The 18,715-nt window shown below is 47.6% G+C and overlaps 1 protein-coding gene across 1 annotated transcript in view; it reads right to left on the bottom strand.

The window, feature by feature from the left end:
* Nucleotides 1-18,715, bottom strand: part of ZNF704 (zinc finger protein 704) — a 229,849-nt gene that overhangs the window by 24,576 nt on the left and 186,558 nt on the right. The window contains exons 5-6 of the mRNA XM_062188316.1: nt 6,063-6,163; nt 1,947-2,214 (exon numbers count right to left, since the gene is read on the bottom strand). Coding sequence (XP_062044300.1) covers nt 1,947-2,214; nt 6,063-6,163 — 369 coding nt within the window. The remainder of the gene's footprint in view (nt 1-1,946; nt 2,215-6,062; nt 6,164-18,715) is intronic.

Genomic DNA, 18,715 nt, shown 5'->3' with positions numbered 1-18,715 from the left:
CAGAATCATTATCCATAGTCACTCTACTGTGCTGAATCCGAAAACTTTTCTCTAAAAAAAGAAACTATACTTCTTATCTAAAACAATACATTATCTATAGTCACCCTACTGTGCCAGAAGAACCCTAAAACTTCTTATCTGAAGCATATAAAACTTCTCATCTAAAACCTGCTTTTAGCTAGACATTAGTACTTGTTACTCACCCTTTCCCCACCCTGTGTCTCTCATTCCCTCTCTGGCTTCTAGTAACTACACTTCTAGTCTCAACTTCTAGATCATCAGTTTTTTCTTCTACTCCATGTATGAATGAGATCATGTACTTTTTGTCCTTCTGGTATCAAGTCCACGATTTCTAACCCGAATGCAGCACTGACAAATAAGAAAATGAATAAGTGATCCCTTTTTGACAGACACAACACAAATGAGGAGGGAAACTGACTGAATCCATCAATTTAATCAATAGTTCCATTCCTTTCTAGTCTAAGTCTGCTGAACAGGTCACTAAATTCTTCCTCTTTTGGTTTCAGTTTTTCTAAGTTGAATAAGGCAGTTAAAAACTATGAGCAAATGGTTTCTTGAAATTTGAAAGTGTTGAAATTTTATTACAAATAAATGAACATTTTAAAGGGTTGGTAGGCCGGCGCTGTGGCTTAAAAGGCTAATCCTCTGCCTTGCGGCGCCGGCACACCGGGTTCTAGTCCCGGTTGCTCCTCTTCCAGGCCAGCTCTCTGCTGTGGCCCGGGAGTGCAGTGGAGGATGGCCCAAGTGCTTGGGCCCTGCACCCGCATGGGAGACCAGGAGAAGCGCCTGGCTCCTGACTTCGGATCAGCGAGATGCGCCAGCTGCAGCGGCCATTGGAGGGTGAACCAGCAGCAAAAAGGAAGACCTTTCTCTCTGTCTTTCTCTCTCACTATCCACTCTGCCTGCCAATAAATAAATAAATAAATAAATAAATAAATAAATAAATAAAATAAAGGGTTGGTAATATTTCTGTGGGGGAACGGAGCTTTAAGCATTTGCAGGATTGTCTCTAAGATCTTGCTGGATTTTGGCCTGAATCACAAGACCCTGCGGGATCTGTTATAACACACACTGCTGGGTTCTACCCCTCAGATTCTGACCCAGAAGGTCTGGGGAGGGGAGGGCCCCAAGAATTTCCATTTCATGCTGACATGATTGATTTGGGGAGCATGGAAAGCCACTATTCAAATCTGAGAGGTTAATTACCCAGATAGAAGACAGGGCATGCAGTCCATTCCAGATTTGGGGTGCAGGGTGTCACTGTGTCCAATGCTCACCTTCTCGTTTTTTTTTTTTTTTTTTAAATTAATAGCTATTTATGCCACGTGTCAGGCTTTACAATAGTAATGATTTTGGCCAGCGCTGCGGCTCAATAGGCTAATCCTCCGCCTGCGGTGCCAGCACATCAGGTTCTAGTCCCGGTCGGGGCACCGGATTCTGTCCTGGTTGCCCCTCTTCCAGGCCAGCTCTCTGCTATGGCCCGGGAGTGCAGTGAAGGATGGCCCAAATCCTTGGGCCTTGCACCTGCATGGGAGACCAGGAGAAGCACCTGGCTCCTGCCTTCAGATCAGCGCAGCGGCCATTGGAGGGTGAACCAACGGAAAAGGAAGACCTTTCTCTCTGTCTCTCTCTCTCTCACTGTCCACTCTGCTTGTCAAAAAAAAAAAAAAAGTAACGATTTTAATTCTAATAAGCTCTAAGGCATGGGATCTTCAGTCAGCACTGGGGAGTCCAAGAATAATCCTTAGGGTCCACCTGGGTGAGATCCTGGCTTTGAAAGGAGGCAGAAGACAGCAGTGTCAGCTACTGGGCTGCAGTGTGTGACGCTGCATTTCCACTGACTTAGCTCTCGCTCCTAGGCCAGATCACTACTGCCTTTGGTGAGGGTCAAAGTGGCCATCGTGCTGGTGCGGGGCGTGAATCACCTGGTAAGCGTGGTCGGTGTGCACGAGGTAGAGGGTGGTGGGAGCTGAGCGGCTCAAGGGTGTCATCAGTTTAGTGTCTGTTTTGGCACAAGGAGTTTCTGTTCGGCTTGACTCTGGGATGGGGAAAGTGGGAGGTGAAGCCAGGGACTGGGAGGGCGAAACCGGGGCCAGGCTGCTCAGTCCATCTGCCACGGAGTCCGTGTTGAGCTTGATCTCGGTGTAGTAGAAGTCCTCTTCGCCATCACTGTAGTCAGAGTCCCCCACACGCCTAAAGCAAAAGAAAGCAAAACAGTGACACCCAGCCCGTCTGTTCCCTGGTCTTGCATGCGCTGCTCCTTCTGTCTGGAGTACTTTTCCACGCTCTTGTCTGAGCATTCAACTCTGGCTCACCGTGCAATGCTCCACTCAGCTGTCCACTTCCAGGGAAGCTGCCTTGGTTGAATATATCTGCTATGGGTTGAATATATCCCCTGAAAAGTAATTCCCAAAGTTGTCTGTGAACAGCACATGGAGGAGGGGCTGTTGGCAAGCGGTTAAGGATGAGATGAGGGTGGGACTCCCCTGATGGCTTTGGTGGCATTCTAAGAAGAAGAAGAGAGACCTGGGCTTGCAGTTTGCTGTGTCTCACCCATGGGAGCCATGTGATGCCCTCCACTACGTTAGGTTGCAGCCAGAGGAGCCCTCGCCATGCTCTTGGGCTTTCACACCCCTGAGCCATGAGTCAGATATACTTCCATCCATTGCACATGGCCCAGTCCAGAAAATGGACTAAGACAACCTGCTAAAGGAACTGGTTCACTCAGGCAGTTATTCCACAACAAGATATTGAGAATTGCTTCTATCCAGACATTGTTCTAGGGTCTCCAGATATTAACAGTGAACGAACCATAGGCTCTGCCTTGCTGGAACTTTCGGTGTAGCGGGGGAGATGGCTAAGAAGCAGCACGCTTGCTGCATGATGTTCTCCACTGTGTTGTGACTCAGAAGGTAGTGGGACCCACAGTCTACTGGGGGAGGCAGACAAGAAGCCCATAGAGAGAGAGTTAACTTATCAATTGTTGGCACAGCCAAGAAAGAAAAATTAAGCAGCGTTTAAGAGCGCCCTTGAGCATGACTTGGGGGAGGGCTGGGGGAGAGGAGTACTATTTTAGAGTATAGGGAGGAAGCTTCTAGGAGGTGGCATTTGAGCAGAGACCTGCCTGAGGGCAGGGGGTGTGAGGGAGAGGCCAAGCAGAACCCGGAAGTGTGGGAGCACACAGCAGAGAAGGGCGGCACGAAGCCATCAGGCGGGTAAGTCTAGTACTTCTATTCTAAATATGATGGAAAACACGGTGTGTGTGTGTGTGTGTGTGTGTAAACTGTACTTCTATTTAAAAGGATCATCGTGGCTTTGGTCTGGTCCACAGAGGACAGGAGGGTAAAAGCAGGAACAAGAGGCTTATTAAATATGGAATGAATGAATGAAGTGGAGGTGGCACATGGCGACTGAGAACATGAGTCTGTACTCAAGACTCCATTCTTCCCGTTCAAATCCTGACTTTGACCTTCTAGCTGAGGGTGTGACTTTGGCAGCCTACACTAGCCCCTGCTCTTCCACTTCTTCATCCATAATATGGGGGTAATTATGGTACCTGCTTATTGTGAGGATTAAACAAATAAATGTAGAGCTTAGAGGTGTACCTGACACGTCGTAAGCACTATGCAGGTGCTTATTAGACAGAAATAAGGACTATGGTAGAGGTCTCACTTTTCTGCTGTCAGTATGAAAAGCATCCTCTGGGGCACTCTCAAGGTTCTCCTTGCCGCTGGAATGCTATCCTTTCCTGTGTATCATCTCAGGACAGTTGATTTGCCAATTTCTAGATAAGTGGTGCACATCTGGCAGCCCGGGCTGGCCCAGGACAGGCCCTGGGCACCCCCGCCTTTCATGGCTACGTCCAGCAGCTGCAGCTGAACATTCTCCCCATGCATGACCCTGGCATGGAACCTAAAATAACGCCCTCCACCTTCCATGCCTCCCGAGCCCTTGCTGTTTGGCCAAATCAGTGGCTTCTCCCAGCCTGGATCCATTTCCCCTGAGCTTCCAGCCCAGGCGTCTGGGGAGGTGTCCTCAACCCATATCAGGTCTGACTGGGCTTGGCTCCCTGACCAACATACCATTAAAGACCCCAGAGAGTGGGACGAAGGGTGAGTGTCTGTTCTATTCCTGTCCCCACTTCCTCTCCAGTCAAAGGCAGGCTGAGTTGCTGTTGGCTGCCAAGTGCTACTAATAGATGAAGGCTTGGGGTAAACTGTGTGTCCTGCATGGGATAAACTGGGACTAGCCCCTGGTGTACAAGAACGGCATGCGATTTAAGAGAAAAATGGTATGCTGCTTATATTAGCCTGGTACATTTATATCAGATGCAAGTCATATTTTCCTAGGGCACGGATGGGCTTCCTCCTCTCCTGCCCACTCAGTACGGTGGCTCACCATCCCCTAGCCATGCTGCAGAGCTCATGGATTAAGGCAAGGGCAAGTCCTCTCTCCCAGTCCATGGGAGAGCAGGGGCCCCTGGCTTCCCAAGCACAGATTGACCTGGGAGTCCTGCTAAGGCCCATGCCTGTGTGACAGCTGGCAGGGCTTCGAACCCTAATTCACCAAGGCAGTGGGAAGAGTGCACCAGTACAAAGGGGATCCTCGGGAAGCAAGGGAAGTGGCTGTATTCCGAATCCCACCCACTGGGAGAGCATCCCAGGAGCTCAGAAGAAAACTGTGTGATGCCACTGACAGTCTATAAATAACATCCCTACAGCCTGTGTTTCTGAGTGTGACCGAATAGGATTCAACTTCCTAGGCAGGCGGATTTTAAAACAAATACCCTACACCTCCTGGCTATAGCTTTGGGAAGTTCTTTAAATAAACCTTTAAATAACTCTGGGCTGTTTATACTGTGATTTGGCCAGACAATGAGACTTGAGGGGAGACACTGCAGGGTTTCCTTCCCCCAAGGCCATGTGCCTCCCAGCATTTCAGTGTGGTATGCCTTAGCCGAAGCTGAGCCCTCTGGCTTGGGGAACAGAAGCCTCTGGGGCTTGGGGACCTTCTGGGTGTCATGCTCTGGAAGGTTCTGAATGGTTCAGCTTGCATGGTTAGGGAGCTAGAGTTAGATGAGCAGAATTCCCTTACAGCCCAGTTTTATTCTCTGCCTCCACCACTTTTCATGGATGATGCATTTCTTAAATTTTATCCTTTGATGGGTCAAGTGGCTGTTGTATGTTTTTCCTTACTCATCTTACTGAAGGGAGCCCTGTGCGCCCAGGCGCATGGTCATGCATTTGTGTTGGCTGTACACACACAGTGGTTGTGCCTTACAACTTCTCACTGTCCCTCCTTGTCCCAGGCCCCTGACAAGCAAGACTCAGGACAACAGCTGAACTGCCGCTGCCACCCTGTACGTCCCTAACCCCGGGCTCCTAAAGCTTCATCTGATCTCCTCTTAGGCTGCTGTAGACTAAGAGGCAAAGTGTAGGTTTTACAAACAAAGGGCTTCTTGGAGCCACAGAAAGAGGGAGCCCAACCATCAGGCATCCTAAAAGCAACAGCAGCGCTGACTGGTATGGTGCTGTTCACACCCCTTTTAGGATCTATAAGCCTTGGAGGTTCAAAGTGATCAACACTCTCCATTGGAAAAAAAAAAATACATGCACATTTCATCCAACACACAATTTCAGGGAGCTCAGAGGCCTCCTGAAGCCCATCACAGCTCCCGGGTCCCAAACCCCTCCCCTAGTGATTCATACTTCACCAGCTTCTCTCACATACATTGGATCTTTGACCCTCCCACACGACCCTGCAGAGCTGACATGATCATTCATTTTCAGAGGGATCTGGAGCCCAGAGCACTGATGGGCTCAATCAGACTCGGTAAAGATGAGTTAACCCCTCATTCTTCCCGCTGTGCCGCACTGCCTTACATCCTCTGCAGTGGCCATCTGTCTAGAGCCTGGGGAGACCAAGCCAGCCAGGTGTCCGGAACTTGTAAGGCACAGGGTGCGGCGCAAGTTCTGAGTGCAGGTGGTGCCTGACGGGACAGGTGGAGGCGCCCCCGAGCTTGGCAGGGAGGGCTGCCTTACCCGAGGTGGATGGTCCGGATGTGCTTCTGGATGCCTGCCGCAGTGCTCAGCACCTTCCCACAGTTCTTCCACAGGCATTTGAACATCACCTTCATGGAGTTCTAGAAAGCGGACAGAAACGGACATGAACAGGAAAGCCGGCCCATCCGGACTTTTTTTAACCCGTCATCCCAACATATTTTTTCCCCTTCATTACAAAGCTGAAGGCTTCCCAGCCTCTTGATTATAACTTGGCACACTATTCTAGGAAGCCCCCAGGCTGCTGAGTGTCTTGGTGACCTCAGACGTTTTCCGGCATCCCCCAGGAGAATGGGTACCTGATGAATATTTCGTATCACGCTCCTGAGGTGGTCACAGTGTCATTAAGGCTGCAGTGATTTTTTAAAAAAGATTTATCTTATTCATTTAAAAGGCTGAACCACAGACAGGGGTTGGGGGAGGGATGAGAGATCAATCTTCCATCTGCTGGTTCACTCCCTCAAGTGGTAGCCATGGCCAGGGCTGGTGGCAAGGACCCAGGTCCATGGGCCACCTTCTACTGCTTTCCCAAGTACATTAGCAGGGAGCTGGATAGAAAGTGGAGAAACAGGGACATGAACTGGCACTTCCAGATGGCACCACAAGCAGCTGCTGCACAGTGCCCGCCCCACTGACAGCTCTTAACTGAGCCCTTGCTATAGGCCAGCTGCTGTTCTAAGTGTTTATCTCATTTAACCCTAAAGCATGATAGCACAGGTTGAGTATCCCTCATCCCAAATGCTTGGAACCAGAAGTGTTTAAGCTTTTGGAGTTCTCAGGATTTTGGAATGTTTGCACAGATTTTACTGGTTGAGCCTCTGTAATCTGAAAATTCAAAGATTTTAGATTTTTGGGATTATGCATTTTTCCATCTGTATTATTAATCTCCATTTCACAGGTGCACAGAGAGTTTCAGTAAAAAAGTACCCAGTTCTCTCTCTCTCTCTCTCTCTCTCTCTGTAACTTTGACTTTCAAAATGAATAAATAAATCTTAAAAAAAAAAGTACCCAGTCAGCGAACCAGCTGCCGGCCAAGCTGGAACAGGAATCCAGGAAGTCCTCCTCCACAGTATACAGCTCCACCTACTTCACCCAGGCTCCAGTATTTTCCAAAGACAGTCCTTCATGGGGAAGGACAGCCCTGACTTTGGGCTTATTTCTCAAGTCTCCAGTGCCTTTATTTATAAAGCAGGAACCATCACAGTGCTGTCTCATAAGGTGACTAGGAGGATTAAATGAGGTCACGGAAGGGAATCAGTGAACAAAAGATAAACAGGAAAAATCACCCAATGAATAGTAGCTATAGCAGTATTACTATGATTATGCTACCTGCCGTGAGCTTTATATGGGATGAGTTTTCTCCAGGGGGAATCCTTGTCACTGGGCAGGAGAGTTACTTCCATGTATTTCCAAGCCCCTCTTCCTTTTCTTCCTGGACCCACAGCCAGATCTCCCCAGCCTCCCTTGCAGCCAAGGGGGGGGGGGAGGATTATGTGGCTGAGTTAGGCCCCATTGTGTGGGTACAAGTTTCACACATTCCTTCTAAGCCTTGTCTCTACTTCCCAGTGCCACCCCAACCCACTATGCTGAATGGATGCAAAGGTACCAGGGAGTTAGACTTCCTAATCCTTCAGGCAGTCTGATAAAACCTAAGACCTCTTCTCAGAACAGTGTTTCTTAAAATTTAAAATAAAAGACATAGACCTATAAGGAGAAGCAGCTATATTGAAATCACATTTGTAAAAGTATTCTGTGATACGGTAAGGTATGCATTCTGTAATTAACACATTAAATAATATCTTTAAGTGGGTTTAATAGCTACTATAATTTAAAAGTCTCTTTTTTTCAACATAAAAAGGCCCATTTTTCATTATTTATTTATTTTTATTTCATATGAGAAGCAGAGACTGAGAGCAAGACAGACACAAAGAAAGATCTCTTCCATTCACTTCTATCACTCCCCAAATGCCCACAACAGCCAAAGCTGGGCCAGAATGAAGTCAGGAGCCCAGGACTCAATCCAGGTCTCCCAGGTGGGTGGCAGAGGCCCAAGCCCTTGATCTACCACTTGCTGTCTCCCAGGGTGCACATAAGCAGGAAGCTGGAACCAGAAGTGGAGCCAGGACTCAAACTCGGTACTCCAATATGGGATGTGGGCATCCCAGGCAGTATATATATGTTTTTTAAATTTATTTTTTATTTAGTAAATATAAATTCCTAGGCAGTATATTAACTGCTGTGCCAAAACCTGTCCCCAAATAATGCTAAGCATAAACGATATGCCATGATATATACTAAAATTATGTGATCTGAATGACCTGAGATTTCTATTGGTATTAAAGACACAAGTGGTGCCAATGTTGTGGTTTGATGCCTTCAAACATAACTGCAGCAAATATTAAATTGCAGGTAAGAATTTAGTGACAACAAGGATCCACTCATTCCTCCATCCAAGTTCACAAACCCCTTCAATTCTGTACACCCCCTTGAGGACCTGTAGATTCCAGGTTAAGAATCCTTGCACCAGAAGGAAAGAGCTTGGGTCCCTGGAGGGCTGTGTAGAGCAGACATACCTCACTCCCTTCACCAATCCCACTGACCTGATTGGATTGTTACATGAGAAATAAATAAACCTTATTGTGCTGAGCTTCTGAGGCTTGGAAATGGGCTGTTCCAACAGTCAGCCGAGCCTGACGGACGAACACACCAGTGGTGACACCTTCTCTGAACAGACAGAATGGATACGGCCTTGTTTACATCTGCTAGGATTTCTGACATTAGGTACGTGCGGCTGCCTCCCTCAAACTCCTGGCTCTATGAGGCAACCATTTACACATTTAGAAGATGACTCATCCAGTTGTTACGATGGAATCAGCACCCAGCTGACTGATCTAAACAGCCACCCCCACGAAAGGCCTTCTCCAGGTTTCTGAATTGAAAACGGCACTTGGAAGCTTCCAGAACTGAGGGATGTATCTGCCTGTTGGCAAACGCTCACGTTTAGAGGACACAGTGCAGCACTATGTTGCTGCAGACTGCTACAGCTGATTTGTGACAAGGGGAGGGGCTCGCCATTCCTGTCCCAGGCCCACCATTGGGCCCCAGGGGCTCTGCAGGGGCAGCAGGCATCCACAGCACAGCAGTCTCCTGTTCCTGATGCTCCCCCTGCAATGTGCAGGGCTGAGCTGCAGGGGCTAGAGCTACAAGGAGCTAGATCAAAGCTACTGGAGGGATGTGAAGAAGTCAGACCTGATCAAGAGACTTTCAGGTGTCTGATCCTCTTGAGTTTGGGCTTACCCTAAGGAGGCAGTTAGCCAGTTTCTGGCTCCCTGATCTCCTTGGGCCTGTGATCTAGATATGTGGGGTGTAAGGAGAGCTGAAAGATTTAAATCCTGTCCCCAACTCCCATGGATTACAGAAAGGACCCTTGCTTAGTATTTTTTTTTCTTTGTAGAAAGATTTTATTTAATAAATATAAATTTCGTAAGCAAAACTTTTGGATCATAGCGGTTCTTCCCCCCATTCCTGCCCTCCCACCCCCAGACCATCCAATCTCCCACTCCCTCTCCCATCCCATTCTTCATTAAGATTCATTTTTAATTATCTTTATATACAGAAGATCAACTCTATACTGAGTACAGATTTCAACAGTCTGCACCCACACAGACATACAAAATATAAAGTACTGTTTGAATACTAGTTTTACCGTTAATTCTCATAGTACAACACATTAAGGACAGAGGTCCTACATGGGGAGTAAGTGCACAGTGACTCCCATTGTTGATTTAACAATTGACACTCTGATTTATGACGTCAGTGATCACCCGAGACTCTTGTCATGAGCTGCCAAGTTTAAAGCAGGTGGAGATGCAGTCAGTTTGCTGACCTGAAGGAGAAGAACAAAGGGCATTCCTGTTTGTGTGCTTCTAGTTTTTCAGTAAGATAGGAAATGAGATCAAAGCCAAGGATGAAGAGGAGAACCTGTGGGGGAGGTTAGGGAGAGCAGAGAGGCATGGAACAACTCAGAGTGGGAAGGGAACGGGCAAGGCATACGGTGCTATCTCCATACTTATGGGGGGAAACAAGATTCTAGAAAGTGATGAGACTTATCCAGTACCATGTGATGGTTCTTACCAACTGGTTAGGTTAAAGCTTTTATAATTACTTATAATAAAGTATTAAATAACATGTAAAGCCAAATTCCTTTTACGTCATTGGAAGTTTTTTAGACCTCAAATTTCTGATTGGTTTAGGAAGTGACAACCCCCGGTAGTATTTTTGTGCCGTAACAAGTATTATTTATCGGAGTGCTGTTCTTCATCATAGCAATAATATATCTAGCATTTATTTCTAAAAATGATTTATTTTATTTTAAAGAGAGAGAAAAGGAGAGGAGAGGGAGAGGGAGAGGGAGAGGGAGAGGGATGGAGAGAGAGAGAGAGGTTTCCCATCTGTTGATTCACTCCCCAGATGGCCACAACAGAGCTGAGCTGATCCAAAGCCAGCAGCCAGGAGTTTCCTCCAGATTTCCTGCATGGGTGCAGAGGCCCAAGGACTTGGGCCATCTTCTACTACTTTCCCAAATGCATTTGCAGGGAGCTGGATTGGAAGTGGAACAGCTGGGACTTGAACTGGTGCCCAAACGGGATGCCAGCGCTGCAGCTCTGTGTCACAGCTCTGGCTCCACATTTGTTTTCTAAAATCTTAAGTAGGAGACTTGGTCCTGATTACAGTAAAATAAATGGCCCTGGTATTACTCCTTTCTTTGGTTATTATCATTAGTTCTTGTAGATGACAGTGCTGACTAACCCCCTAATGAAGCTGATTCTCTCTGAGACCCCTGGTCATAGGGTAACTACCAACTGCAGCTGTTTATCCTCTCTTCAACTACATATGCAGTTTCTCTGGGCCCCCGCTATGGGCTCCAGTGAGATATGCTGCTGGAAGAAAATTTGGTAATGGATACGAAGAAATATGAACTTTGCCTTGTCTTTCCTTTTTGGTTTTGCTGGGTTTTCAAGAGGCAAGCTGTGTATAGACTAAGTACAGGTAAGTGCTTTCAAAGTAGGAGCCCTGACTTCTATCACAATGCCTCATACAAGTGTCTGGCTCAGTAAGTATTTGTTATGTTCAATCTTGCGAATCTTGTGCTTTGGGGCTCACAGAGATGAGCCACATCTGAGACACTTCATTTATTTAAGCATTTTGTGAATGATCTATGCTCAAAGAATGTTTGCCAAATAGATTATTGCTCTGTAGAATCTAAGATGTCCCAGCACAGTTCACAGGCTGTAAACAAACTTTCAAGTGGGTGGTGATCCTCTGTCTGGCCCAGGACTGAGTCACGAATGGTTTTATGTCATTTTCCTGTATAGTGCCCCTCTCTTCCAGGCACACCTGCTCTGCACTGGGAGCTCCTTGAGGAAGGTGTATGCTTACCTGCTACAGGAAAAATTATTGTCTAGTTTACAATGACTCAGGTCATTAGCATAAGCAAGTGGAGGCCATAATTCAGCACTGCATTCTGGAGTGTCAGCTAGAGAAAGGTCCTGTTGCTTTGCAGGGTGGTTGCAAATGTAGATTCAAAAACATAATTATGGGGCTGGCGCTGTGGTGTAGTGGGTCAAACCTCCACCTGAAGTGCTGGCATCCCATATGCGCACCGGTTCCTGTCCCAGCTGCTCCATTTCTGATCCAGCTCTCTGCTATGGCTTAGGAAAGCAGTAGAAGATAGCCCAGGTCCTTGGGCCCCTGCATCCGTGTGGGAGACCTGGAAGAAGCTCCAGGCTCCTGGCTTTGGATCAGCACAGCTTCGGCCATTGCAGCCATTTGGGGAGTGAACCAGCGGTTGGAAGACCTCTCTTTCTCTCTCTCTCTCTCTCCCTCTCCTTCTCTTTCTGTGCAACTCTGACTTTCAAATAAATAAATACATCTTTAAAAAGGAAACTAAAACCATAATTACATATAGTAAGAAATTCATAAACTGGCTTTTGGGGTGGGGGCATTCCCTAAACCCCTTCCCAGATAGAAGTTCTGCCATTTTCTCTAATTCTTTGGCATTTCTTTTGAGTAACACACCTCACACCTATTATCCCATTTCACCCCAGCCTGTCAGAGACCTACTTTCATATTTTACTCAGGCACAGGTATCGGCCACCTCCATCTGTGGGAACGACACAGACGAAAAGCTTCAGAAATGCTTCTAACCTTGACCCAATTCAACTTTAGCGAGCTATCCTCTGGCAAAAGTTCACACTGTTTGCAAAGATAGATTTATAAAGATATTCATCACATTTAGACTGGGGAAAAATTAGAAGTAACCTCTAGGTTGTCAATGGGGTGTTGGCTAAAGAGACATCATGTAACTGAAAATTCAACCACCTTAGAAATGAAGTTACAAGAAAAGCTTCTTTGACACAAAACAGAGAGTTCCCAGTCTGTTCAGGGAGTTGCTGACAAGCCCTACTTGGCCCTACAGGCCCACACTGCTCCTCTCTGTCCCAGCTCAGGCCCCAGGAGCTGGTTTCCATGCACTGCATCAGTGGGCCCATGGACTCACAGACCCCTGGCTGGATTTGGCCAGAGGGAGGCACTGACAAGAGACTGGAAGGCAGGAAGGTATTGATCACTCCAGGTCCATTCTCTCCCTGGCCACAGGGGAACAACGGCCAGCTTCCTCCTGCAAAAGGCACCACTTATGTTGGGGGGACCTCTCCTGCAGTTGTATTTTCAGGTTCTGTAACCCTCTGAGTTCTGGAGACCCCTCTCTTGCCTGTTCAGGCTCAGGGCTGGTAATGGCCATCCTGGGTTGTTACCGCTGGGGTACTACCCACCCCTACTGATTTCACCAAACCCTGCCTATATTTTTGTAAATCAGCTAAATCAGATCTTTATTAATTTCTTCTTAAAAACTCCATCTGGGGACATTCTTTGATACAGGGGAAAAGCAGGTTATAAAAAAAATCAGTAACATTTTTTTTTGGGGGGGTGATGGGTAATATAAAGAAAAGTATATTACTGCAGGGGGGCAATATGAGTACTGGGAAGATTATCTTATTTTTATATTAATGTTCCAATTTAAAATTTTTCCTGTTTTTAAGTTATTCCTTTAAAAAATATTGGCATGATGAATACCGTGTGGCCAGTTTTGAAGAACAAAAGAATACGGGCAGGATTAGCTGAACTTCAATGGAATCAAGCGGCTTCTCTCTACTCAGGATAAAGATGTCGCTGGGAGCCCTCAAACGCCAGTTTAGTGCTTTTCCAAGTCTTTTAGCTACAGCCAGTTGAAACCGATCCTTTTGTCTACAGACTACTTGCTGTTACTTGAGAGGAAGGCAAGCCATGGATGGAGCAGGACATGAAAAAATAGCTGTATCAACAACACTCACATTGCCGCACGGGCCCAAGCTTACCCAAGGAAGCCAAACCAAGCAAAGCTGCTGGCACGGTTGCAACGGCCAAGTCTGGACGGTCCATCTGTGCTTCAACCCTGGCTTCTCCTCACGGCTTCAACAGATGTTCACAGAGCTGGAATGTCCACAAATGCCCTGAGCAACAGCTGAAACTTCAACCCTAACGGAGCGCACTTCTGCCAAACAACCAAAGCCAATGTCAGCAAAGATCTCGGGCACAACAGAATGCGTCTTCCTACAGAGGGTGGGACCGCTGCGTGCCTGGCCCCGTGCTAGGAGATTCCACTTCTGCCTCATTCCCAACAACCCCAGGAAGAGGCGAACCTCTGGGCAGTCGTCGTGGACTTAGGGAATCTTACCGACGCTCATGGTGAGAGGAACAGCAGCTTTCTAATGAGCTCTTTACAATCACCCAACTCTGACACTGTGGGCCACGATGGCTGGTGAGAACTTCCAGAGATGCTGCACCTCCGGGGTGGCCCTGTGACCCACTGTTCAAAGGCTATCGGCTGAGAGCTCCGTGACCAGGGCTGGCCTTGGCACTGGCAAACCCTGAGCCTGTAGTTAGTGTCACAGTGGGTTCTATGCAGCAGCTTCTACCTTCCCAAGAAAAGCCAGACTTGATACCCAGGACCTTCAGTCCCCGGAGTAGAATTCTGGCTTGATTTTGAAGTCTTAGACGACATGGGGAGGGACAAGGCAGGTTCGAGTTACACTCCAGAAGGCCAAAACATCACTTACGGCAGCCTGCAGGTACAATCACGCTGCCTTTTCTGAGGTGAGTGAGCAGCTCTTCAGGTATTTTTTTTTTCCCAATAGGGAGATCGAGCTTTGTGAGTTGAGGTCAGGATTGCATGCTTATATACCCAAACCTCCCCAGACAAGACCAGAGTCCCTGAGAGATGCACAAGGGGCCAATTTCTCTGTGCAGGTAAATCTGCCACATGACACATAACACGTCTCATGGCTCCCACTCCCCTTGGCCTGCTCTGCACTTTGTGCCATTGGCCCTTTTAGGGTCAAGAGGTTCACTCAGACCCCTGGCAGGTGCTAACAGACTGCTAAGTGAACTGGTGTATTTAAACACTAGAAACTGCCTAGAAGCTCGTAGGGATTCCAGCTGCTTGTGCAATTGGGAAAACAGCTTTTATACACGTCACCCCAGCTCTCTTGAAGTTTTATTGATTCTTTTGCAAAATGGGATGGCTGAACAAGGTCAGCGGTGTTGGATCTTTAAGGTATATGAAGTTAAGGCAAAGTGAATTCGAATGGATACCAAGCATGGATTAAACATCTCCCATCTATAGGCACCATGCATAGATGCTGTGGCACTGAGTAAAAAATAACAAAAAAGCTTATTGTCAGAGGAATAACACAGAATGTATCCTTTCGTGTCTGGCTTCTCTGTCTCAGCATACTGTTTTTGAGCTTTATTCATGGTCTGTTTGTGTATCAGACGCTTGTTTCCTTTTGTTGTGGTGTAGTATGAATATATCATACTTTGTTCACCGACTCATGGGCACTTGGGGTGATCATGAATACAGCTGCTCTGCACGTATGTCTACAAGTCTTCTCAGGGGCATGCGTTTTCATGTTCTTCTTTAACATATTTACTTATTTGAGAGGCAGAGTTACAGAGAGAGAGAGAGGAAGAGACAGAGAGAAAGGTCTTCCATCTGCTGGTTCACTCCCCAAATGGCTGGGACGGCCAGAGCTGGGCTGATCTGAAGCCAGGAGCCAGGAGCTTCTTAGGGGTCTCCCACATGGGTGCAGGGGCCCAAGGACTTGGGCCATCTTCTACTGTTTTTTTCAGGCCATCAGCAGGGAGCTGGATTGGAAGTGGAACACACAGGACTCGAACTGGTACCTGTATGGGATGCCAACACCACAGGCAGAGGCTTAACCTACTATACCAGAGTGCTGGCCCCAGGCACATGTTTTCTTATCTCCTCAGTAAATACATACCTGAGAGTGAAACTGTTGGGTCACATAGTAAATGTATAGTTAACTTCACAAGAAACTGCCAAAATCTTTTACAAAATGGTTAGAGTATTTCTCATTTGCCCCAGCTTAGTATGAGAGTTCCTGTTTGATATTGTATAGACCAAAAATACACTGTGGGATACTCTTGACTTGAAGTTCCACAGCAGGAAACACGGATTTGTAGGGAGGGAATTCAGATCAGTGGTGTCTGTTTGGGGTGGGGTTGGAGTGCATTTACTGCAGAGTGGGCTGAGCAGTGCAGGTTTTGATCACAGAGGTGGTCACCCAGGCATTAGTGAAGACTGGGCACCTGGCGCCATAGCACAGTAGGCTAAGCCTCTGCCAGTGGTGTTAGTTCGTGTTTCAGCTGCTCCTCTTCCAATCCAGCTTTGTGCTTATGGCCTGGGAAAGCAGCAGAAGATGGCCCAAAGTGCTTGGGCCTGTGCATCCACAGTGGGAGACCCACAAGAAGATCCTAGCTCCTGGTTCGGTCCATCTCAGGCCATTGTGGCCATCTGGGGAGTGAACCAGCAGACGGAAGATCTTTTTCTCTATCTTTCCATGTCTGTAACTACCTCTCAAATAAATATATAAAATTTTAAAGAAACCCTCATTGAACATCATACCTAAAAAAAGTTGCTTTAAATTGGTTTCTATCACAATAACAAAAGGATACCTGAATTAATAGATACTGCACAGCATTCTACTCAAAAAGTACATCTCAGCATTGGGGACACCTGTACATTTCCAGACAAGCTCCGGAGGTCTACTAACTTGGAAAGGTTGAGGCTGGCCTAGATGATGTCTCAAGTCCTCCAATGCCCCAGACCCTACAGACTGCAAGGCGGGTTAGTGAACGGTCTAGATGTCACTCTTCTCTACCCTTGATCTGGCCACAGGCCCATCAGCCCCGCGCTCTGGCTGACGATACTGCGTCATCCCCATGGAATCGTGTGGCGTGACCCTGGCCTGCCTTTCTCAGCACCGCCCTCCCCAGCAGTCCTAACAGATGCGTCTATTTCTGGAGCAGCAGTTCTTCTTGCAGGAGGCGCTCTGCTCAAAATTAGTGGGTTGGGAATTAAGTCAGCAGAGAGACTGGCAACGTGCTTATTCGTGAGGACTTTACGGGTTTGTTTTCCAAACAGTCATTCACAATTTAAAGTGATTCACGGCTTTTTGGTTCTGCAAGATTGAAAAGGCAGAGTGGAGGAAATGATTAATTCTTTGTTTACTACAGTACAACTATTACTGAAGCACCTGATGTTAGCTCAGCATTTTCTTCTTGAACTTGAATTTCTCTCCAGTATGCAGGTGGAATGCTCCATGCTCAAGATACCTATGAACTAAATGATGAAGGCTGGAATTTAGCAAATGCCTTTGAGGGGCTGTTGCTGCTCTGAATCACAGAGTCTGGAGTTAAGTTTTCTTGTACGTCCCCAGTGTCTATCACCATTACGGCTGCCCTCACCCAGTGCATTGCAGGGGGCCTCTCAGGTAAACCCCCAGTGAGCACAGGCTGGCTGAGGGGCTACAAGTTGTCTTCAGCCACAGCAGTGGCACTGGTACAGCTACCGAGGGCAGGGCGGATGAGGGAAGCAAGCACTCCCTCTCATCCACACCCGTGCATCTGGAATTTCCCACTCAGTCGGCTGTCAGATGGGTACAGAGGAAAGCAGAATAGTAGTGGTGGACATGCACTGCTCTTCACGTGTTGTCACAGCACCCGCATCCATGAGGCCCCATCTCGTCTGTATTTGACGGACTAGGAAACTGGGGCTGAGAGCGGTCACTGGAGCGGGGATGCCAATTCTGGAAAGCACAGAATCTGCTGTCTGACAGAACCTGGATCTGGCCTGGAAAAGAGCACCTACATAATTACCGATTGGCACTTTGTGATTTCCTAGGGGTCTGGTGGAATTGACGGTTAACGCTTGGCCTTCTGCAGACGGCACTTTCCTCGCACAGACGCTGAGTGGGCCTCTGTTTTTAGAGTCACTGCATCATCTTGTGGTCATGATGGGAACTGCATGTCCCCAAAGTCCCAGAGTCCCGGCTCAGAGAACTTGGTTTTCTCTGAGTCTGTCAGCTCTTCTGTAACCTCCAGGGAAACATTCTGCTGACAGGCTGACCTGCAGCACCGGGAGGGAGGGGCCTTGCACTTCCCTGCATCCTCACCCGCCTGGGCTGCAGGTCCAGAGCCATGATGCTTTTTTTTAAAATATATTTTTTAAATTTACTTGAAAGAGTTAAAGAGTTACACACACACACACACACACACAGAGTGGGGGGGGGGGGGTCTTCCATTTGCTGGTTCACTCCCCAGAAGGCTGCAACGGCCAGAGCTGCACCGATCCAAAGCCAGGAGCCAGGAGTTTCTTCCAGGTCTCCCACGTGGGTGCAGGGGCCTAAGGACTTGGGCCATCTCCTACTGCTTTCCCAGGCCATAGCAGAGAGCTGGATTGGAAGTGGAGCAGCCGGCACTTGAACCGGTGCCCATAGGGGATGCCGGCACTGCAGGCGGAGGCTTTACCTGCTATGCCACAGTGCCGGCCACAGCCACGATGCTTCTTAAGCTGGTGCTCTGGCAGACAGCAGAGCTTCTCACTCTGCCCTCAATTTCCTTTGGAACCTTCCACATCCTGCTCCCACCCTGCCCAGTAATGCTGGATGTGGCTGTGTTCGATTATTCTCTCTCCATGTTATTCCCCTCTGAGAGCAGACGGAAACGCGGATTCTTTATATTAACTTGCCCTAAGAGTTGCCTCTTTGCTATATCAGCTAAATCGATCGTATCTCAGCCACATTACACAGCCTTGGACAATTCACCTGATCTCAGTGGGAATAAGAATCTGTCAAAGGTTCTGACGATTAAATGAAATGCTGCATTTCAATGCATTTGGTAAACAGTAACTAAACACGCACATACAGTCAAATCCTGCCTGTGATGTTACTGCTGTCTTAGTCGGGGTGAGCACACCCTGCTTTTCACATGATGATGAAAACTGCCCAACGATGCATTTCTCAGAACCATTCCGTAAGCAACCATAGCATAACTGTATAATGATTATCAGCAAATATTTCTTCCTCACTCACACGCTGCTTCACATCAGTGGAACACAGATCTCTGTAAGAGGTAGGGGGTGAGCACCTGCGTGGGTCTAGGTGGGAGAAGAGGTAAGACAGCTTCTACAATCATGAGGACGGCCAGGATCACTACCCCAGATATAGGCAACAGTC

Source organism: Lepus europaeus, chromosome 4 (assembly GCF_033115175.1).
Source record: "Lepus europaeus isolate LE1 chromosome 4, mLepTim1.pri, whole genome shotgun sequence".
Classification (NCBI taxonomy): domain Eukaryota; kingdom Metazoa; phylum Chordata; class Mammalia; order Lagomorpha; family Leporidae; genus Lepus; species Lepus europaeus.
This window is presented reverse-complemented; position numbering and strand designations above follow the sequence as displayed.